At 38.7% G+C, this 24,295-nt stretch overlaps 1 protein-coding gene and 1 long non-coding RNA gene across 4 annotated transcripts in view; one reads left to right on the top strand and one right to left on the bottom strand.

Moving 5' to 3' along the window:
- KCNH8 (potassium voltage-gated channel subfamily H member 8) overlaps nucleotides 1-24,295 on the top strand; it is a 187,510-nt gene that overhangs the window by 160,038 nt on the left and 3,177 nt on the right. For 2 of the 3 annotated variants that reach the window (XM_060781954.2, XM_060781953.2), the window contains exons 12-15: nucleotides 1,679-1,717; nucleotides 5,540-5,898; nucleotides 17,358-17,464; nucleotides 18,671-18,747. In XM_060781954.2, coding sequence (XP_060637937.2) covers nucleotides 1,679-1,717; nucleotides 5,540-5,898; nucleotides 17,358-17,464; nucleotides 18,671-18,747 — 582 coding nt within the window. The remainder of the gene's footprint in view (nucleotides 1-1,678; nucleotides 1,718-5,539; nucleotides 5,899-17,357; nucleotides 17,465-18,670; nucleotides 18,748-24,295) is intronic. The other variant, XM_060781955.2, reaches the window with a different exon arrangement.
- Nucleotides 9,039-19,204, bottom strand: LOC137097393 (uncharacterized). The gene is made up of 3 exons (XR_010910193.1): nucleotides 19,153-19,204; nucleotides 17,509-17,593; nucleotides 9,039-9,441 (listed from the first exon to the last, which is right to left on the bottom strand). It is a non-coding gene; the product is annotated as an uncharacterized lncRNA (long non-coding RNA).

Below are 24,295 nucleotides of genomic sequence, written 5' to 3'. Positions count from 1 at the left end.
TGAATTCCTCACTCTTTAAATCTCCTACTGTTTACTGAGTCTGTTGTGTCCTTGTTTTGTGTCTGTGTGACTACTGTCTGTTTGGAGACAAAGGAGCGTCTGCAGGGGCAAAAGAAGAAACCGGAGAAAACACATACAAATGTCACCTTCATAGAAAGTCAAATTAATTTAGGATATTATTTTGAAGATGTTCATTTTCAGACTTTATCCCAATGCTTCACTTGTATTAACTAAGCTTCATTTAGACATTTTCAGAGACATATTAATATTGATAAGCTATTATTATAAAGTATCAAAGATTACTATTAATTTACATTCTGATACAGTTTGGTGGATGTTGTTTTGATAGAATGGCACTTCCTATGTAGAGACAAAGAAAAGCTTACATCCGGTATATGTGTGCTTTCTTGAGGGTTCAGATTAATGAATTTTGTGGGACTTACTTCCCAGTAGACAAATATAGCTAAGAGAACCAGAAATAAAATGTGCACTACTGTCAATCAAATTCAAAAACATTGAAATAAACCTTTTAAGATAACTATAGCCGCAGTAGACATTGCTGCTGGTGTGACTTGAAAACTAGAGTACTATATACATCTACACAAAATTCCTTATGTTAAGTATGTGTGGAATAGAAGCTTGAGGGCCGGTTAAGTGGAAGGTGCATGATAAAAAATTCCTGGAGAAAACAAAGACACCAGATGAAGAGCCCTCCCCTATGAAAGAGCCTCCTGGTATGAGCCAATGCATTTAAGAGGAAGTAGCAATGAATGGCGAAAACATAGAACTTCAGTAGATCTGTTTGGGAAAGTATCTACAACTTCAGATAGTTTTTCTTGGAAATCTCACAATACTATTGTGGAGGATCAAACAACAAGCAAGACATAACTAAAAGAAACATATATCAAGTAAACCAAAACAACGAGAGCATTTTTAAAATTCATTTCCCCAAAGTATCATTATAGGTATCAATTAGTTTTGCTCCTATCTAGATAACCAGGTTTTTGCATATATTGGTTTGGGACCATCTGATCAGCTGGTGCCAAGGTAAGATGGACCATTGTCTGATATCTCAATTCCAAACAATCTAGAATCTCTCTAGTTTCAATTTTGATCCTACAGCAATACCTATGAATTCACTACTAAACACTTTTATTTTTTTATTAAGATGCAAACAAGACAACATATAAAATTCACTATGTATTTTTTTCATGTTAGTGGAGCCAAATAATGTGCAATGTGACTCATTAATGGAAAACAAAATAAGAAAACAGAGGAGTGAATGGACACAACTATACATGTTATGCCAAAATCTTTTTTTAAAAAAACTAGGCAAGATACCCCACAAGGATCAGATGCACAGAGTATGAAGCCTGTTATTCCATTACTTTATTCTATTTTCTTGGAGTACTATCCCAGTGCATCTTCTTATTGAAATTAACCTGTATAAAAACTGAGGGCTTTGATAACACAGATGAATGCAGAAGTCCAGTTAGTGACATAATTTTTGGCAATCCACTTTCTATTGTAATATTTTGTCAACTAATTTTGTGAAAGACATGAAAAACATTTGATGTGAGATTTCCCTTTTTACATGATCCCACCATCTAAACGTGCTACTGAGCCGCTATTTGCAGATTCTGGAATTTGCTACTTCCTCTATTTGTTGTTCTTTCAGGTAATCACAAGATTATCAAACAAGTCTGGAATCTGTCAGGTATGGTTGTCTGATTTTAATATGATGAGCTTAGTTCTGTGCTATAAACATCCTCCCTCACCTAGTGGCCAAATCCAATTCCCTTTTGAAACAGAAATGCCTCTTATGAGTTCCAGTAGGAACTGAAATGTATTTTTTAAGGGTGTACAGCTGAATTGGCATGGATAAAGTTGTGTATTTGCATGTTCCATTGCTACCTCTGCATGTTTAGCTACTAATATGTTTTGACACATCTTGAGATATTAAAATGTTAAGATGTGATCAAATCTTAATCCGTCTGTTGTCAAAGTTTTATGTTGTTTGCATGTTGATTCTATGTGTTATTGAGTCTCCCCTAGATATCATTTTCAATTATATTTGCCTGCCATATTTGAAATATGAGCTCTTTCCAGGATTTCTAAAAAAAAACCCAAACTTCTTTGCTATATTAAGAACAGATTCATTTCATAATCTTCATAATTCTATACTATAGATAATGAAAAGCAGTGGGAAAAGTAAACTCCTCTTAATATTGAGAAGACAAGAATATAGAAATTTACCAGACCTTATTAAAATGTGGTGGAGGTCTTCTTCTTCTTTTTTTTCCTTTTTTTTACAAAAATTGCTAAGTGCAATATAATGTGTCTAGAGTATGTCATTTGTATGCTTTGGCCCATACTTATGGAGAAGAGGCCACAGTTCCCTTTGTACAAAACAAGGGCAAAAAATTCTGTAATGGCTTATGTATATAAGCAGCTTAAGCAGTTGAATTCCCAGATAAAATCTAGCTAAGATCTAGGTAGATATAGAAGATATAGAAAATCTAGGTAGATATAGAAGTTTATCACACAAGGCAATCAAATTGCAATTACTGCAGGTTAACAGCATCTTTGGCTCGGACATATCACATGATGTCACTTCTTGCTCGCCATTCTTTCATTGAGAAACCACTGTAAGGCATTTCTTTTCCAAAGGGAGTCATGAATGGATTACTTGTGCAAAAGAAATGCTTTCCACACCTTTTCTAACTGAAAGAACAGTGGGAATATTGAATTGGGTACAGCTTGTGGAAAGTACTACAGAGTATGCACATTGGCCATCATTGATCCAGGTGATTCTGACATCATTAGAAGCATGCCAGAGCAAACCGCAGAAAAATAAATGTGGCAGGAGTTTAAATTTTATGTAATAAAATTGGTTATAACTCAAAAAAAAAAAAACAGTGGGAAAGGAGCAATGTCATATATATGTCCTGGAGAACAACACTGCTATCCTGCTGTAATTATGATTTGCCTGCCTTGTGTGATAAATTCCTTAATTTGGATAATGAATTCCTCTGTGGCCATCCAGTGACATAAGAGGTGGGAAAAGTGTATCTTTAATTTGCATTTAGGCTGGAACAGGGAGAAGCATTGGCAGCTGTGGCCAATGCCTCTTCCTCATCCACCCAACGCAAAACATGGCCTTCCTCCAAGCCTCTTGTGCTTAATTCTAGAGGTCTTAAATGTGTGAGCACCTCTACTGATGTCAGCACAATACTTCTGCCAGAAGCTGACATAGAGCTCTGTTACTGGGGGCAGCAATAGTGGGCATGAGGGCACAATCTATCCTTTTCCCCCTGCATTAATGAACACAGGAAAAAGGGGGATGACAGCACTACTCTGTGTGGACACTGAACTAGTCCAAATCAGATCTAATCCTGCTGCCCACACTGCAGGTAAACTCCAGTGCATCCCTTGATTTTTCTTTAATGCAAAGCTAAATTGGATTAAACCAGTTTATCCCATGATACCCTACTGGACATGAAGACAGCCAGGAATGAACTCACAGGATATGATCATGAAAATGAGCCCAAAGTCTTTAATCTAGAGATAAAATATGCTTACTCAATTGTCAAGAAAACTCATTCTGTGCATGTTCACAGTTAGTCTTTTATAGTACTACTTGATCAATTTAAAAATGTAACTTTAATAATCAATACTGAGAACTACATAAGAATAAATGGGTTGTTCAATCCATTTTAAATATTATTTTCTAATCATCAACTGAGAAATACTCTCTACTTGTACTTTGCATTGATATCCTGTTCTTTTAGGTGCAGTTTCTAAAAATTATATCCTGCTTATTTCTTGTGAGCATTTTCAAGACAATTTATAAACAACAAATTGTATTTTATCCGATGAGCTTTCTCGCCTCTTAACAATCTTATTGAGGCTTTTGGTCCAAGTTCCCAGACATAAGGAATCACAAGTTGAAGTAGACCACAAGAGCCATCCGGTCCAACCTCATTCTGCCTTTCAGGAATATACCATCAAAGCACTCCATCCGGCCTCTATTTTAAAATCTCCAAAGAAAGAGACATCACCATCCTCCAAGGCAACATAATCCACTATCAAACAGCTTTTACCATCAGAAGTTCTTCCTAACATCCAGCTGAAATCTCTTCCCTTTCTCAGGACAGGATGTGAAGATGTCTGGAATATTAAACTGGGATGTTTTATTTTTCTGTTGTTTATACCCTAGTTGTGTTATTTTTCAATATTATTTCCTCCTTTAATACAGGAAACTATGTAAGGCTTATTTAATCTTAGTCTAAAAGAGGAAAGAAGTTGACCTTGTTTCTGGATATTGGTTTTGTGTTGTCAGTTATCAGTATTAATTTATTTTACCGAGTTTGCAAAACTTATACTTTGATAATCTAATTTGGAAAATAGAGCAGCATTGCTGGGAAGCTTATAAAGCCCAATCAGCCACATTGGTTCCACTCGCTTGGCTCTGCTGCTCCTTTTCTTCCCCTATTCCTGTTTACAATTACACACGTCTTCTAAGCAAGTTAAAAGGGAGAAAAACAAGGAGAAGAGGTGTCAGTCATGCTTTCTGGGAGGTTGTGTAAACTGAGCTCAAGATGACAATGTAAGAAAATGTGTAAGAGTGAAGAGGGCACAACTGAGACTTATTAGTGAGGGAATCACTGAGAGCTTTGCCAAAGGATTCCAAAGCCTGGAACCTAGATTCACAGGATACATATAGACACAAGGCTGTCATTAGAGTTGATGTCACCTTCATGGACCTCCTCCCATACCACAATATTTGTCATTAAAATACCAGAAATTGAAATAAATCAGTGACCATTAAAAAACCCAAGCAGTGATAAAAACAATAATGTATGGTTGTAGGGAAGGCAAATGAAAATGCATACTTTCAAAGCATGATTACAATAATGACAGTTTTGCCTAGAACACTTCAGATGATTCAAAAAGTAAACTAGCATAGACGTTTAAGCTTGTAGGCTTATTGATACAATTTATTTATTTACTATATTTGTATACCGCCTTTCTCAGCCCGCAGGCAACTCTCAAGGCAGGCTGAGAAAGGCAATATACATACATTTTTGTAAGTGGGCTTGCAAAAATGTTTACGTGTATTTTTGTATAAAATTTTTCATTTCTGCTGAAACACTTCTCACAAATTTTAGACACTCATTTTGGTGTCATATTCTCTACTGCTGTCACCTGGTGCTGTCCCCACCTCTAGTATCCCTCCCCCCCCCCCGGCCCCTAGTATTGCCATTGACTATGCAAATCAATGAAAGAGCATTTAATTATTTATTACCTAAAGCTAAGGAGCATCTCTGAGTGGCAAAAATTGCATTTCACTTACTACATTTTTCTAGAGAGAGGTGTGTTACAGATGCATAGGAGAATCAAAATTATATTTAAATAATTTCAGGAACCTTAAAAGCCCTGCAACTGGAACACTAGTAGACCATTGATTATATACATTATAAAATACATCAGTGCCTTCACTTTCGATTTTTTTAATGCTAATTATCCTCTATTCTAGGCAGACTCCAAAGGAAATGGGAGCATAAACAAGAGACTTCCATCCATTGTGGAGGATGAGGAAGAAGAGGAAGAGGTGACAGAAGAAGAGGCAGCTACTCTTTCTCCAGTCCACACAAGAAGCACAACCTCCACCCAACAGAAAAAGTCAGGAAGCAATAAAAGCTATCTTGGGATAAACTTGAAACAGTTGGCCTCAGGAACTGTGCCCTTCCACTCTCCTATCCGAGTTTGCAGTACAAACTCCTCTAGAACCAAACATGAAACAGAACTGCATTATTACTCCAAAAGGAGAGAGAAGAACCTGAAGTTACACCTTTCATCACTAAACAGTGTTGGCCCTCCAGATCTCAGCCCAAGGTAAATGTTAAGAACACCTTTGATCTGGTATGCACATGTTTGATATTATTCCATCTCTTTTTTGATACTGCTTCTAATACATATACAGTTTTGTGATAGTCAAAATCACTGTAGTTATACGTCTACCTCACAGTGCTATTTGTATAGTGAAATAAATATAATATTTTAAAAACAGTACTGTATTCAGAAAACAAAGCGGACTCCAGCGAAAATGCTTCTGTTGGAAAGGTTAATCATAATGTTCTAATCATGGTTGAAACTGTGGTTAATGGTCTCCAACAAGATAGAATATAGAGTCAAGTTTTTTTAGCTGATTTTTAAAATCCTGAATCAAAACTATTAACCGTAGTTCCTAGTTTGGATAAAAAGGAAGTACTTTTTCCTGGTTTGGAAAGCAATCAAGGAGAGCAATCTTCTTTGGTGACTGAAATGTATTCATATTTTGACTTATTAATTCAAGGTTTGAAAATCACAACTTTGCTTTGAAATCCAGCCTAGCCATAGACTAGATGGCAGTCCATTCCACCCATCCATCTGGAATGTCAATCCTCATTCTAAAATATACAGAAAATAATTATTTTATAGTGTATCTCAGTTTAGAAAATTTCCCCAGGTTTTGGTGAACAAACTGAATGACAGCAAAATAAAAAGGGGAACTAATTTACAGAATACTAACTACCAGTAATACCATACCCTCTAATATTTTACAAGAGAAAACAAGAACACATATCTCACCAAATATCAGTGTGAGAAGATGACACGATTTGTGAATTAGGAAGACCCACCAATGTAGGTCAGGCTGTAGAAGTTTTCTTTTGCCTGAAAAATGCAAACATTCATCCTGCTTTTCCCCTAAACCTGTTGACTGTAAATTGAGTCTACAGCAGTTAAAGTAAATGGAGGACAAAGGGGGAAAGTGAGAGGATGAAAGAAGATATTTTAAAAGTAATTAGACATGGCATAGAAGAGGACTACACAGCCATACTGTTCTTGCCAAATTGGGACAATTTGAGAGTCGTGATTAATGTTGTCAAAGCCTGGAAGAAATATAGTGAAACTTTTGTGTAGATTTTATCATCATTATTCCATTGAGGTGTTCAGGAAGATAAATTCAACTCCCTTCTCAATAAAATTCTAACATAATATTCTCACCTTCATTGGCTTTCATCAAGGTATTAAAAGACAATCCAGTGGGAAGATCTTTTTCATAATGTCCATTGACATATGGGAGAGTAGTTAGCACTCTGTTCAGGTCTGTATGGCTTGGCAAAAAAAATATAATCAGTTATGTTCTGGGAGGCTCCCTGCATGAGTTGCCTGAGCAATAAGAAACAAAAAGAAACTTTCATCTCTATTGTCACATTGCTGACTTGAGTTTAGGACAGTTATAAATGAAAGTAATCATTTTAATGGGTGTTCAGTGACTTGTACAAAATAGGTTATAGTTCAATAAATCTACTTTTCATTTCTCCTTGACTTCCATTATGTTCTGTTCATTAAAGTAAATATACTGATGAGAGCTAAACAAGAGCAAAGCTTGTGTAGATATTCATCAGTAGGGGTTGATTCAAAAATGATGAGAGACTTTGTTTTGTAATGCTGTAAATGCAGTTGAAGAATACAACATTCACTTTATGCAACAAAGAAGCACATGTATTTCACAGTTTCCCTTTGTATATATCATCAAGTTGCCTGTTGACCTATGCACACCCATGAATTTTATAGGGTTTTCTTAGACAAAGAAGACTCAGATGTGTGTGTTTTTTTTCTGTTACTTCCTCTGAAATATAGTCTACATTATTTGGTATTTATTGTCAATATTCCATCAAAGTACTAGCCAGACTGACACGGCTTAGCTTCCAAAGTCAGGCAGTATTTGGTTCCTTTAGGGCAGGCCTGCACAACATGCAGCCCAGGGGCATAATGCAAGGATTTGGTGCAACCCACAAAGGCTCTGAGCCTAAGCTGTAGAAAGAAAGGTCGCATAAGGGGCTGCAGCAGAGTACCAATCGGAGCCCACCATTCTCTCCTCCAAGTGTTTTACCTCTACATGTTTCCTTTCTGTATACATCAAATTTACCAAACCAACCAGTGACAAAGGCAGTGGTTTTCAACCTGCGGGTCTACAGGTGTTTTGGCCTACAACTCCCAGAAATCCCAGCCAATTTAATAGCTGTTGGGATTTCTGGGAGTTGAAGGCCAAAACATCTGGGGACCCAAAGGTTGAAAACCACTGGGCAAAGGGGACACCATCAATAGATTCAGTCAGGATGCTGGAAGTGCTGGTCTTAGTTAGAAACACAGTCTCAGGAAGTTATTGGACTCAAGTTGGAGTAGTGGGGATGAAATTTTAAGGAGTACCAGACCTTTATTCAGGGAGGTTGAAATCTTGGGCTCCACTCACATTAAAATTTAACATTATATTGGCCATTTTAGAGTGAGAAGGAAGCCACTCTTCCTTTCTCTTTGCCCCTGCCATCTCCTCATCCAGTGGTAAAACCATCAACCCTGCACCATTTACTTGTAAGAGAGAATCTTGGCTCTGCCACTCTTCCTTTTTTTTTCCCTCTGGGTTGCCTCTGTTTCCTCCTCCTCTTCAAGTGGAAAAACTGCAAACTTCCCATTGTTCATTTCCCTCATTTCAGAGGAAGAAACATAGCTTCACCATGAAGTTGTTAGGGAATCTTCATAGCAAAGATAAGTATCTCCCACGCAAATGGGAAAAATGAACAATGTAGAATCGGCAGTTTTTCCCTCCGTAGGAAAAGGAGATGACAGACACAACCCAGAGGCAAAGAGAAAAGAAGAGCAGGAGAGGCAAGAGTGGAGGCACTTCCTCTTTTAATCAGAAAAGGACTGCAACTTGCCACCACACTGATTAGAGGCAAAGAAATTGTGGTTAATCCACTTTGTTCTGAGGAAAGACAGCCTCTCACAAACCCTGAGTGAGGTGCTAAAAATCTATCTGCAGCCTGAAGAGGTTTAACCTATTTAATTTCAGCCCCTTACTACGGACAAGTTCTGAAGGCCTGTTTTCAGGTATTTAGGCCCTAGATTCCCTTTAATCAGAATGTAAGATGTGCCCTTTCTTCTTACTCAAAATGTAAGAAAGATTAGATAGTAATTTCACCACTATCTAAAATGAATGTTCCACACATTTGCAAGTGTGAGAGCCTTTATTATCTCAAGCAGTAAAATGTATTATAAATGAAGTAATAGTCAAATGAATCTGAGTTAAGACAATGAGTGATAATTAAATAATATCTAGTTGAGCTGTTCTCATTGGAAACTCGTTTGCCATGGATATTAGTAGTGGAAGAATCTTCAGCTGTTCTATCAATGACTATGGTCAGAAAAAAGGAGAAAAAGCCCTGAAGTGCAGCTAAAATTTTAAAGAGAAAAGTGTTGTACTGATGTTTTTGTCTTACTCTCGAAGACATCACCAAGGCTTCCCCCAATAACATCAATCTTCTAATTTCACCAGTGTCTTCCTCCTGTGACATTGCAAGGGGTCACCACCACTAATTTGCTTTGAGTCTCCTTCTGAAGAGAAAAAGGAATTATTATTAATAACAATAATAATAATTTCTAGACACTTGGGAAGGGTGTGATCCAATTGACCAGTCAACACTAGGCCTGTCGGTTTTGTTTCGTTAATTCGTTATTTCGTATTTAATTCGTTTTTTTTTTTGCATATCCGACGCGATATCAAAACATATTTTCAAACCCGGAAGGGTTTGAAAATATCGAAACAGCAGCCCCATTTTTTTTACGAGCTTCAGCTCGTCTCGTAAATGGAATGGCGGCTGCTGTGCTGACTTCAGTGCTGTGGTCATGTGCTGGTGCCTGGGAGCCAATCCGGCGCTCCCAAGCACCCCAGCAGTGAGTGCACCGTGGCAGGAGCCGATTGGATGGCGCGCGCGCGCTCACCCGCGCGCCATCCAATCGGCTCGGGCTCCTGCGCCCCCCCCCCTCCTCCTCCTCCTCCCAGCTGTGTTGCAGGAAGTGCTAGGAGGAGGAGGAGGAGGAGGGTGCAGGAGCCCGAGCCGGATGGCGCGCGGGGCTAACAGCAGGAGCGGAGGCCGGTTGTAAAGGTGAGCGGAGCGCGCGCGCGCCATCCGGCTCGGGCTCCTGCGCCCTCCTCCTCCTCCTCCTCCTCCTAGCACTTCCTGCAACACAGCTGGGAGGAGGAGGAGGAGGAGGAGGAGGGCGCAGGAGCCCGAGCCGGATGGCGCGCGCGCGCTCCGCTCACCTTTACAACCGGCCTCCGCTCCTGCTGTTAGCCCCGCGCGCCATCCGGCTCGGGCTCCTGCGCCCTCCTCCTCCTCCTCCTCCTACCAGCTGTGTTGCAGGAAGTGCTAGGAGGAGGAGGAGGAGGAGGAGGAGGAGGAGGGCGCAGGAGCCCGAGCCGGATGGCACGCGGGGCTAACAGCAGGAGCGGAGGCCGGTTGTAAAGGTGAGCGGAGCGCGCGCGCGCGCCATCCGGCTCGGGCTCCTGCGCCCTCCTCCTCCTCCTCCTCCTCCTAGCACTTCCTGCAACACAGCTGGGAGGAGGAGGAGGAGGAGGAGGGCGCAGGAGCCCGAGCCGGATGGCACGCGGGGCTAACAGCAGGAGCGGAGGCCGGTTGTAAAGGTGAGCGGAGCGCGCGCGCGCCATCCGGCTCGGGCTCCTGCGCCCTCCTCCTCCTCCTCCTCCTAGCACTTCCTGCAACACAGCTGGTAGGAGGAGGAGGAGGAGGAGGAGGGCGCAGGAGCCCGAGCCGGATGGCGCGGGAGGCCGGTTGTGTGAGTTTACTTTCAGGGCTGTATGTATGACCAATCCAGAAGCATTCTCTCCTGACATTTTGCCCACATCTATGGCAGGCATCCTCAGAGGTCTGTTGGAAACTAGGCCTGTTTGATCAAGAAAAAATTTCGATATTTAAAATACTAGGCAAATGGAGTTTAAAAAATGTTTTGTAAATATTTACGAAATTTCGTAAATAACAAAACATTTTTTTGGAAAGTTTTGTAAATATTTTAAATATCGAAACAAAAAAACACCCCAATTACAAAACGATTTTAGAAACAAATTTTTTCTTGATCAAACAGGCCTAGTCAGCACAGTGATCTTGTTTGCTGTGTACTAATCTTGTTGTCTCAATAATAATAATAATAATAATAATAATAATAATAATTGTCAATTATTGGGATTATTGGGATTGTCGATGTTGCAATCCCAAGTGGCAGCAGGATTCAAAAGAAGCTACTGGGAAAGCTGACACTATAAATTTTGTTATTACAATTTATGTATGTGTCGGTATCTCATAATAATAATAATAGTCTTCAATCCGGTGACAGCCAGATTGAAGAGGAACAACTGGAAAAACTGACACGATATGAGGATTTAAAGATCGAACTGCAAAGACTCTGGCACAAGCCAGTCAAGGTGGTCCCAGTGGTGATCGGCACACTGGGTGCAGTGTCTAAAGACCTTGGCCTGCACTTAAACACAATCGGTGCTGACAAAATTACCATCTGCCAGCTGCAGAAGGCCACCTTACTGGGATCTGCATGCATTATTCATCAATACATCACACAGTCCTAGACACTTGGGAAGTGTCCAACGTGTGAGCCAATGCAACAACCAGGAAAATGATCTTGTCTGCTGTGGACTCATCTTGTTCTGTTAATAATAATAATAATAATAATAATAATAATAATAATGCCAAAGGCTTTCATGACTAGAATCACTGGATTACTGTGAGATTTTTGGGCTGGATGGCCATGCTCCAGTAGTATTCACCTGTATCTATGAGGTATAGAACATGGCCATACAGTCTGAATAACTCACAGCAATCTAATAATAATAAGGGTCTCAGGTTTTGTCTCTGAGCCTGACTTAACAAATGTAGATATGGCTGAATATATATATGACGGATCCCATGCAATTGGGTTGCAACTGTACATGCAGATAGTAATAATAATAATAATAATAATAATACCCCGCCACCATCTCCCCAGTGCAGACTCAGAGCGGCTTACATGGGGCCAAGCCCGTACAACATATTACAGCAATAAAATCAAAGCATAAACAACAAACAGCAACAACAACATCAAAATTACATTTTAAAAAAGCAGTCATAGAATAACATTCTAATAAACACAATCATAAATACTCTCTTCCAGGCATGTAGCCGGGGGGGGGGGCCTTGGGGGGCTTCAGCCCCCCCCCCCCCAAAAAATTCTGATGGTGGTCCGCGAGAAGGCCTTACTGGTGCATTATTTAAACTGCTATGTTTATTCATATCATGATCTGATCACTATACTCAATATATCCCATATGCATGGGGGTATTGGGGTAACGATACAAAAGGTTTGCTAGGGTAGACCCTCTTTCACTCAGACTCAGCCCCCCCAACCAAACTCAGCCCCCCCGAACCAAACTCAGCCCCCCCCCCAAAAAAAAAAACAAAATCCTGGCAACGGGCCTGCTCTCTTCAAATCTTTAAATTGATCAGAGTACTTCTGCATTATTTGTAAGGGATGTGTCTATGTGCCAGTGAGAGTTTCAAACAAGCAATGCACTTCTAAAAGAGAGTGCATAGGACACACACTGGTTTACAACAGTGCCAGTAAAGCTTGCTTTTGAGCTTCTTACTGAAAAATAAAACAGAGGTGTGCTTTACAAATCCTCTTGAGAAAATGACTAGCTATCTAAACAGTGAACTATGATGCTAATTGTTTGACTTCTATTGTATAGCGGCTAGTTTTTGCTTGTTAGTTATCCTGTACATACAAGAATTCCCTTCCTCCCTCTTTGGAATTTGGAATTTGTTTCACTAGACCACATCAAATTCAAAATAAGATCACAATACAGTGATCTTTAAAATCTAAGTTTCCATTGCAACTGTAATATAACCATCTCCCATGCTTTGACTAAAGCAAGAGTCACTTTGGGAAGCTATTCTCCAAAATTATGGATAGACCACAGGAAAATATGAGATCTGACAAGGAAGATTGAGGTATTTTGTCTCACATTTCTTTATGGTGGAAATTCTGTCTCAGTTTTATTTCTGGAAACAAATATTTTGGATTCACAAGGGCAGTATTGCACTAGGACTTTATCTTATGTTTAACCCAAACTGAACATATTATTGTTTACTAGGCTTGGGCGGTTTCGTTCGTTAATTTCGTAATTCGTATTTAAATTAGCTTACTATCCAATATTGAGCCATGCAGGAATAGTGTGAGGAGTAAATTAGATTCGAAACAATTTTTTCAATTTATTTCGTAATTATTTCGTAATTATTTTGTAATTATTTCGTAATTATTTTCGCATGTCTCGTGCAAGTTTTATAGTTGTTGTATTGTTTTATAGTTGTTGTTTGTTTTATCACACCAACAGTCAACAACAGAGGGAGAGGGAAGCTTCAGAAGTTCCCCCTGTCCCATTTGGAGGTTTTTTTAACATATTGCACAATCGCGTCCACCATTAACGAATCGATTCATAATTATACGAAATTTCATAAATTTCAAAATTTTTAAAAGGAAAATTTCGGAATTCTTTTAAAAACGAAACGCGATGGACCCCTAAAAATGAAACGAGTTTAGAAACAAATTTTTCCATTGTTACCCAAGCCTATTGTTTACTGTCTCTTTCAGAGGCAAACCCAAAAGTTATTTGCACTAATAGGCATTAGAGGTATGCAATTTTTTCGTTAGCCCTTGTAAGTTGGATCAAATTCATTCAATTCATACTTAGGACGTGATATCTGACACGTAGGCATGGCCCATGCCAAAAACTTAAGAATTGAAACTTACTCAAACTTTTTTCATTTGTATTTTTTAAAATCTCAGAAGCCTCCCAAAGTCAGCACAAGGAAGCAAAACAAAGCCAAAAAGGCTGCCTTTCCTCTTTAAATTAATGGCCTCTCACCATTAGGAGAGGGAAGCAACAGGGAGAAAGCAGAGTTTGCTGGGAAAGAAAGCACAGAATTCTGGGAAATGTCATTTGGGAAGGCGAGAAGCTCTATGACAGAGAATTCAAAAGGTCCTGCCCTAAACTACATTTCCCAGAATTCTGCTAAGAATCAGAAAGCCCCAATCAGGATAGGGAGAGATTTGTCCCTCCGTGGCAGCAACCAGCCAGAGTTCCAATAAATTGTAGAATCTGCAAAGAGGAGGACTGACTGATATTTCTAGTAAATAAATCTCTGGACTGGGCTGGGCTGAGAAGAAATCCCTAAATGGAAATTCTATTGGTTAAAATGAGTGACATTCAATGAGATAGCTGTCAAAACTTTGAAAAAAATCCTTAAAATCAGTAGATGTATGAATATCTCTGAAAGTTGGGGGGAATGATCCCCTGTTATGTTATGTCATTGTATAGAAAAATCAAAAAGATGGCTCTTGTAGTTTTATTTTTTAAAAATGTTGTTTATACAAACTTTGAAAATTCCCCAAAAATCTGTGGGTAAGTGAAAGGGTCTGAAGTTTGGTGGGCTAACAATAATAGCAAGTTTCACCCCAATACCTGTAAAAATGAGAGTGAAAGAAGCCACTGAAGTTTCACCACTTGCAAAATTGCTATAACAAAAAAGTAACAATATTTCATTACTCTCATTATAGTAACAAAAGTTTTACTGACTATACTTTAGAAACACTTTAAAAATGAAAGCACCCCCTAATTTAGTAATGACCTTTGAAACATTTTTTTTCTCAGTCGCACATGCCTAATAGGCATCATGGGAAATACAAAAGGAATGTTTCAGATTTGAGAAGAAATTATCTGAAAGCTCCTGGCTGTAGTGTGTTAAATTTTCTGTATATTTAAAGTCAAATTGCCTTCAGTGTTCCTAGTCGTTTTCATTAATGCTACATGTAGTGTTTTTTGCATATTCAAAACACACCTAGCACAGCTGGCATTTTTTATATTGCTAGTGAGTAGACTTACAATTTGAAGCAGTTCTAATTAAAATGCAAACTATAGTTTAGTAATTTAATCCTGTGAGACAGCCAGACTTCTTATAACTCATCCACTTTTAGTGTGAGTTTCATATAACCTAAACACTACCTCTCAGGTATAGGGCTGTCTAGTCCAGAATCTTTTTAGGATAACGTTTGTTTATTGTGTAAAGATAGTATCCACCATGACTTACACAAGCAGAGGCACCTTGACATTAGGATATACTTACAGTATACCAACATGGCTGATATATAAACATATACTCTAAACTAGGGGTCCTCAAGCTAAGGCCGGATACAGCCCTCCAACGTCATTTACCCGGCCCTCGTTCAGGCTCAACCTAAGTCTGAAATGACTTGAAAGCACACAACAATAATCCCATCTCATCAGCCAAAAGCAAACCCACACTTTCCACTGAAAGTGTAATAAGTTTATATTTGTTAAAATTGGTCATTTAATTATTATATTGTTTTTAAGTGTTTTTTTGCACTGCAAATAAGATATGTGCAGTGTGCATAGGAATTCATTTTTTTAAATTATAATCTGGCCCTCCAACAGTTTGAGGGACTGTGACCTGGCCCTCAGTTTAAAAAGTTTGGGGACCCCTGCTCTAAACAGACAAAGAGACTTGCCATGTGTAGGAAACAGAGTGACTCTCAAAACCATATCAGAAGCCATTTCTTTTCTTTTTAAAATATCTTTTTAAATTTTTTAAATAAAAGATTAACAATTATATAGACATATATGAAACTAAGTTCACTGTTGTTATGACTATACATTTATTTCCCCGCTCTTTTATTTTCTTTCATCCCTCATCAGGGAATGTTGCAACTGTTGAATATTTGCATGATCAGAAGCTAAAGGGGCAGAAGGTCTTAGAAAAGTGACTTATGAGTCTCACAGCAAAATAAAAGGGAAAGAAATTGTTCTGACATATGTAGTGGAAGCTGAATTCCAAACACAAGGGAAACATCTCAGGGGAAAATTGGATATTGTGTAATTTTTATAATTACAATCATCTTTAAAGATATGTTATAGCAGCTGTTTTAAAAAGTAGAGCCAGAAAAACATCTTTAGAATGACTGAACCCACATGCAGCTTTGTGAATAAATATTTGTTTTACATATAAAAATATGTGGGGTTTTTTAATTGGGAAATAAATGAGAGATGAGGAAGAGGTGGTTGCTTGCTAGCAGAGTGTATGTATTATAATGTAGCAGGGTTGCAAACCGAGGGTTAAACCAATTTTCCAGGATTAATTCAAGGTGCAGGTTATTACCTACAAAGCCCTATATGCTTCGGATCCAATCTATCTTCAAGTCCGCATCTCTTTCTATGAACCAGCACGGGCTTTGAGATCAGCAGGGGAGGCCCTTCTCTCAAGCCAAGATAGAGGGCCTTCTGTGTAGTGACTTCTGGGCTCTGTAATACCCTCCCAAAAGAGATTAGATTAGCCCCCACCCTTGACTCCTTCTGATCTATCCTAAAAACATGGATTTTTAAGCAGGCTTTTGGCCTTGATTAGGCTGAAATGGGGTTGACACTATGGCACTTTAGTTGTGATTTGAAGGCAGCTAGTTTTAACTACAGATAATCTGCATTTTAAACTGTGTTTTTATTTTATTGTATATGTTAATAGTGGTTGATTTTATAATTTTATGTGATATTGTTGATGGTAATTTTGTCAGCGCCGATTGTGTTTAAGTGCAGGCCAAGGTCTTCAGGCACTGCACCCAATGTGCCAACTTGCTTGTGCCAGAGTCTTTGCAGTTCAATCTTTAAATCCTCATATCGTGTCAGTTTTTTCAGTTGTTCCTCTTCAATCTGGCTGTCACCAGATTGAAGACTATTATTATTATTATGAGATACCGACACATACATAAATTGTAATAACAAAATTTATAGTGTCACAACATATGTCATGAAAACCTTTAAGTTATAAATTTTAAAATATATGATTTATTGTTTATTTCATATAGTATCAGAGGTTCCTTGTTACATGACACACCTACATACAGTAATCGACACTCTACATGTCACAAAACACAGTTAGGAAAGCTCTACACTAGAGTAACAATTGCCACAACAAATAAAATAAAAGCACAGGAGATAGGGATAGGGGTTTCTGGGAAAATATCATAGTTTCTTGCAGCACTTGAATTGTTAAGAATGAAAGGGACCTGTAGTCTAAAACAGCAATTTCAAGCTCTGTTTCAGATCTTGAAATAGTATAGCCACCTCGAAGTATTATTTAATACATTACCTAACTTGCCGATTGTATGAAACCTCAATCATTAGGTTTTCTTTCCTTTTTATTTTTTTATTTTATTATACCTTTGTGAAAGAATGATCATCCATGGGAGAAAAGCATTCTTGATATTTTCTGTTATAATAGCAATTATAATAACATTCATATTACAGACACCATGTGGCTCTTAAAATATGCAATGGTGTTACAACAAAGCATGATTCTGTGTGGAAATTTAAAGATGGCATTTTCTTTTAAAAACAGGATTGTTGATGGCACAGAGGATGGTAACAATAATGAAGAGAACCAGACGTTTGACTTTGGCTCCGAACAACTCAGGCAGGATTCCAGAGCATCTCCTCCCACCAGGGGTGAGTGCTATATTTAGCATTCTTTCAAATGATTCATAATGCACCTTTTTGAAGAGGGCTGCCCTTTGTGGACCACAGACTGTGAGAAAAATCCTTCCATGCAACTGTATCACCATGTGCAGCACCATGCTGCAAAGAGAATGGCAGAAAAGAAAAACAGAGCGATTTACTACCCATTTCTTGAACTTGTTTTTCTGTCATTTACTGTGCCAAAAAAACAGATTCTGATACTTGTGAAAACTGCTGCTTCCTTAATGAAGTCCCATTCCTGTGTGCCCTACATGCCTCATTAAAGGAGTGATAGTGAAGTAAGGATTATCTGAGAGTGTTCTCATATGAGACCCAGTAAGTCATAGGCCCAAAGCCAAAAATGTAATAATGGATGGTAAGAGACCCAGGTGAGACCAATTAGAACAGAAACAGGGAAAACTGAAGCAATGAAATCTATTCAATAACACAGGACTTTTTCTTGAAATACACTGCCACTTGTTAAACATTTTTAAAAAATCATTTGAGAGAAACCATTTTTACCAGAGATGATGCAAAGCATTTGTTTCATCCCACACTCAAGATTTTATGCAGCTCTTTATATTTCATATGATACACATGCATATTCATGCATACCAACCAACCATGTCTAGAAATGATGGCCAAGAGGGCACCGAGAGGAGTATCTGTATCCTATATCTATTTCTTTGTAGCTACATCGCCTAATTCCCCCCTTCCTTAAGTCCACCATGTAAGCAGCACAGCACAGCCATTTTTATTATACTGGAAGGTAGGAGAATTGATAGATGTGTTTTGAGTGGCATCTGCAGAGACCTCTGAGGATCTTCAAGACATCTCTGCAAATATCTATTGTGGTGCCTACAGCTACAGGAAAATAGTTGGATGCATTCCTGCTGATTACCTTGCTCTCCTACAACAGCAAATTGGCCCTGTTGTGGACCTGCACTGTTTACAGGGTTGGGGGTATTCTGAATGACTGAAAAAGTGAACTGCAATGATGTTGCCTGATTTTCACCATTATTATTCACTAAGAAAATTCCAGTTGAAGTCTTGATTTCTTTCTCTTGATTTTGGTTGCTGCTTTTGATATAGTTTGATAATCTCTGTATTAATCTTAAATGAACAGAGTCAAGTGAATGAGATGCTGTCATGATAGACATTTCCTTGACTGTCCATTATATACTGCTGTGATTACAGAGAATGAAATTGGTTCTGCTGTGCTGGTTATCAAAGCAGAAGAAACAAAACAACAGATCAACAGACTGAACAACGAGGTATGAACTGATTCATGTTATTTTATTTCAATCAAACTAGATGCCCTGTGAGTGAATAAATATGGTAATTATCAACTACATTCTCAAAGTCAGATTTTCAAAATTTCTGTAACTAGCAGCACCTGATAGGTATTATTTACAAAATGTGCATTTATCAGTATCCATTTTCAACCACATTTAAGCAAGTGACTGTGTTTTTAATACCAAAAAGAACACGTTTTCAATGTACTAGAATTTTAGCTGCAATTTAATATGCATTTATCTGGTATTAAGTCTTATTAAATCAACAGTACTTGATCTGTACAGATTTCACTAACATTCAGCATAAGTCAAACTTATGGGAATGACCATAGAGCATATAAGTATTGTGTGATGGAAATCCAGATGGAAATCTTATACATTTACCTTGGAGAAGGTGCCTTCTGTGTTCAATGTGGCTTATGAGAAGCCCTGCAAAAAAAAAAAAAAAAAATAACCCATAGGGTGGTAAAATAGGCACAATGTTATTTAATTTTTTTAACAAATTGCAAAAATTCAATTGTTATGCCATTTGTTTATCTATCCTGGGTTTTTTTTTCCAAACAAGACCTCAAGATGATTTTAAAAATTAAAATATATAACATATAAAAGCACATGCAAGGACACAAGGAAGAACATGGAAAGATTTTTGTTAAAATGCAATTGAACTATCCATAGAATTGGAACCATTTATTTAAAAAACTAATTAAAAAGGCAAAAGATGGGGGAAAATATGGGGGGGGGGGGAAACACTGTTGCTATCAGTTCCTGATAGAACTAGATCATAGAACTAGAGTAATAGGGGGAGAGAGAGTATATGCTAAGCATGAGTTGGTTCATAGTTCAGGAATATCAAAGGGCCTGACATTTTAGAGCCAAAATCTGAGGCCTAGGGAGAGCCCCTGGTGGTGTCATTAGAAGAGGGAGGAAGCTCCCCATGGAGATACTTTGCATGTTGTGGGAACGCATCAGATGAGCCTTGCAAATTGTAACAAGCTGCTGTTCTCCTAAATTGGAGATTTGTACATGCCCCTTTCCTCTTTTGCAGAGATGCATGCATCAAAACTGTAACATTTTCACCCTCATCTCTTTTCTAGAGACGGCCACAAAACCTGGAGACTTTTTGTGCTGGTCAGTGACCATAAAAACGTTTTGTTGTTGTACCTGGAGGCTCAAGACCAAACACTCTAATTTGTCAACCCTATAAGAACAATGCTTTATGCAGAGAATGTCAATTTCACAGATGTCTTTGGGAGACTCTTAAATATTTTCACATGGTACTTTCCAAGTTCGGCTGTAGTAGCCATATGAAAACAATGATTTAGCAAGTTGTCCCTTTTTAAATATGGTATATCCTGCCGAGGATACATTGCTGGACTTCCTGTAGATATGTGAAATCTACAGATAATAGCAAATCCTGTTATTTCAAATAGGATGAATAATGGAGAAACCAAGTAGAGGATATAGCTTGTACAAGAGGCCCTAAGTGAATAACTGAATAAGTGAAATTATGTATATCAGTTCTGCAGATCCATGTCCTCAAGCAAGAAAAAATAATCAAAAATGTGTTGCAGTGGTTATATAGAAAAGCTACATGTTCATAACTTGTACTGTACCCAGAAATATGCAATATCTTGCCAACATGTGGCTTATCAATCTGTTGAATATACCAGATTCACAGACAATGAACTGCACATATATAAATATGTATATAATGTAATATCACCTATGTCAAAATGAAGGAATATCTGTGAAGTTAAGCAATCTATAATGTCATTTTAGAAGCCACTGTTTGGGATTCTTTCTCTCATTTCCCCATTTGAAGCCCAATGAACTGGAAGAAGGAGCACACTGTAAAATAATATTCCACATCCTCGTTTAGGTGAAGAAGCCAACTAAGTACACTGAAACTGAGAAAATTAGAAATATATTTGCATTTGATGATCCAAGCAAAGCAAAACAGATTTGTCTTCCTATCACATCTATATCTAATGCCATTCAGAGGCAAAATTACTTTTAGGAGCAATCTTTCAATAAGCTTATGAAGACCTTCCCTGAAAAGTGTAGCTCAGCTTGTATTTTCAATATATCTACATTAAATATCTCATTTTGGTAACTATGCCTTTCTGCCAGTCATCATGCTAGGTAAGAAATGTAACTCTTTTACAAAGTTCTGATTGTTTTTTCAGGAAATTTTCCAGGGTCTGATTTTTGTATCATAAATCATAGTGTGCAATATTTTGATCACACATTGTCCTTGATACCCTTTGTGACTGCCCAATTTGTTGCCATGGTATTTCATTTTATAGCAAAACTAAAAGGCCAACAATTTTCTTCATACCAAGCAACATGGAAATCCTCCATGAAATGAAGTGCATAACATTTTTGTGCCTTGGTTTCACAGCTGTCACCACATCACTGAAATTAAGCAATCACAGTAGTATCAGGAGGTACCCTCTACTAAATTACAGCAAGGATGTGCAGTACACTTCATTTACAGACCTTGGCTTATTCCTGAAAAAAGGTGGACAGATCTTCTCCATGGCTACTTGATTTCCCTTCCCTCTGACATCTGCATGTGCTGAATTTGTAGTAATGAGCAGGTTGAGTTGTACAGGTCACACACTAAATCAGATAGTTCTTTGGTTTAAAGAAAATCAAATCCATCATTATTATCCTTCCTTATTCCCAACAGGTAGATTCATTATCTGGAAATGTAATGTATGGTCTTGTCTGACTTTCTCCAGATTACTTTCACTGTTATCATTTTGAAGAACTGTGCAAGTTTAATTCTGTGGCTACAATGACAGTAATCTAGCCTAAAATAAATTGATTTGCTGCTGCTGAGAGCAAAACAGAACTAATTTTTAACTCGCTTCCTTTATTTGCTTTTTTGGCTTGCTGCTTATCAACTAGTGTAAGATGTTTCTGTTTAGGTTTAGTACATGTTTCACTCTGTTTAGAGTACTTGATGTTGTAGCCTCATTGATTTCGGTGGAAGAAGGCAGCCATAGATAATTGTAGACTGCACCTTGAAGCAGTGATTTGTCTCCACCGTGGCAATCTGAACTAAATAGCATGTTTGGGAACCAATGAGAGTTTGAATTTTGAGATGACATGGTGCAGGAAGGAAATGTGAATTCTCCTTTTGTTGTCCTTTGTCTTATTTCAACGGTGCAAGAGTGGTTTTGCACAGTTAAAACTTGTGTGCCAGCTGCGACTGTACCTCAAGAAGCCTGATTTGGCCATGGTGGTCCACCCCTTAGTTACATCCAGAATGGGGCTGCCTTTGAAGATGATCCGGAAACTTCAGCTAGTGTAAAGAGCGGCAGCCAGATTATTAACTGGGGCAGACTTTAGGAAGCATACCACCCCCTTTTTAAAGCAGCCCCACTGGTTCCTGATAGGTTTTCAGGCCCAATACAAAGTGCAGGTGATATCTATAAAGCCCTATATGCTTTGGGTCCAATTTATCTTTGAGATAGCTTCTTCTTCTACAAACGAGCATGGGCATTAAGATCTGCTAGGGAGGCCCTTCTTTCAGCCACCTCAAGCACGGTTGGTGGGAACAAGAGAAAGGGCCTTCTTGGTGGTGGCTCCCCGGCTCTGGAATACACTCCCTAAAGAAATTAGATTAGCCCCCTCTCTTCAGACCTTCCAGTTGAGTCTAAAATCATGGCTCTTCAGACAGGCCTTTGATCCTGAGTAAGCCATGGCCAACGTGATGAATCATTGATAGTACTGGCCCACACTTTGATTGATTGTTATGACAGATAACCAGCCCACACGTTCCACTGCATTTTAGGAATTTTAAATTTTCGTATTTTTATAATTTTATCAATGAGATGTGTATGGGTTATCAATTATGCTTATTCCATTGTATTTATACTTGTGTATTGTTTTCTGCAGAGCCCCTGGTGGCACAGTGGGTTAAACCACTGAGCTGCTGAACTTTCTAACTGAAAGGTTGGAAGTTTGAATCCAGAGAGTGGCATGAGCTCCTGCTGTTATCCCTAGCTTGTCCCAATCTAGCAGTTCGAAAACATGCAAATATGAGTAGATCAATAGGTACCACTCCAGCAGGAAGATAGTGGTGCTCCATGCAGTCAAGCCAGCCACATGACCTTGGAGGTGTCTACGTACAATGCCAGCTCTTGGGCTTAGAAATGGAGATGAGCACCAACCCCCAGAGTAGGACATGACTGACCTGAATGTCAGGGGAAAACTTTTACTTTTTATTGTTGGCTGCATGTGACACTTGGAGTGCTTCTGTGAGCTGCCCCTAGTCCCTCTGGGGAGATGATAGTGGGGTAGTGATGATGATGATGATGATGATGATGATTACATATTGCGGCAGTGGTTATTCTTTTTAAAAAAGAGAGATGTAGTCATGCATTGTGTAATTCAGCTCCATGAAATATGCTTCTTTTCCTAGGGAACATCTTACTATCTCCAGAACTTTGGTTACTGGTACAAGAATAAATAATAAACACGTGCAAATGATTTTTTGACCTTGTAAAATAGCTATCCTTTATTATCATTGTATTTAGCTCTAAAATAATTCATTCAAACTAAATTTTAAGCTTATTTCATTCATTCTGTTAGTCTGTTTTACTTCTGTGGAAAAAACATTTACTTTGATTTTTTTCTCACATAGAACTAAAAACAAACAGTTATAATGTTACTGGTTTCATAGAATCATAGAATCAAAGAGTTGAAAGAGACCTCATGGGCCATCCAGTCCAACCCCCTGCCAAGAAGCAGGAATATTGCATTCAAATCACCCCTGACAGATGGCCATCCAGCCCTTGTTTAAAAGCTTCCAAAGAAGGAGACTTCACCACACTCCGGGGCAGAGAGTTCCACTGCTGAACGGCTCTCACAGTCAGGAAGTTCTTCCTCATGTTCAGATGGAATCTCCTCTCTTGTAGTTTGAAGCCATTGTTTTGCGTCCTAGTCTCCAGGGAAGCAGAAAACAAGCTTGCTCCCTCCTCCCTGTGGCTTCCTCTCACATATTTATACATGGCTATCATATCCCCTCTCAGCCTTCTCTTCTTCAGGCTAAACATGCCCAGCTCGTTAAGCCGCTCCTCATAGGGCTTGTTCTCCAGACCTTTTATCATTTTAGTCGCTCTCCTCTGGACACATTCCAGCTTGTCAATATCTCTCTTGAATTGTGGTGCCCAGAACTGGACACAATATTCCAGATGTGGTCTAACCAAAACAGAATAGAGGGGTAGCATGACTTCCCTGGACCTAGACACTATGCTCCTATTGATGCAGGCCAAAATCCCATTGGCTTTTTTTGCTGCCACATCACATTGTTGGCTCATGTTTAACTTGTTGTCCACGAGGACTCCAAGATCTTTTTCACACGTACTGCTCTCGAGCCAGGCGTCCCCCATTCTGTATCTTTGCATTTCGTTTTTCCTGCCAAAGTGGAGTACCTTGCATTTGTCACTGTTGATCTTCATTTTGTTAGTTTTGGCCCATCTCTCTAATCTGTCAAGATCATTTTGAGTCCTGCTCC

This window comes from Anolis sagrei, chromosome 6 (assembly GCF_037176765.1).
Source record: "Anolis sagrei isolate rAnoSag1 chromosome 6, rAnoSag1.mat, whole genome shotgun sequence".
Lineage (NCBI taxonomy): Eukaryota > Metazoa > Chordata > Lepidosauria > Squamata > Dactyloidae > Anolis > Anolis sagrei.
The sequence above is the reverse complement of the archived record's forward strand: the minus strand, read 5'-3'. Positions and strand labels throughout refer to the sequence as shown.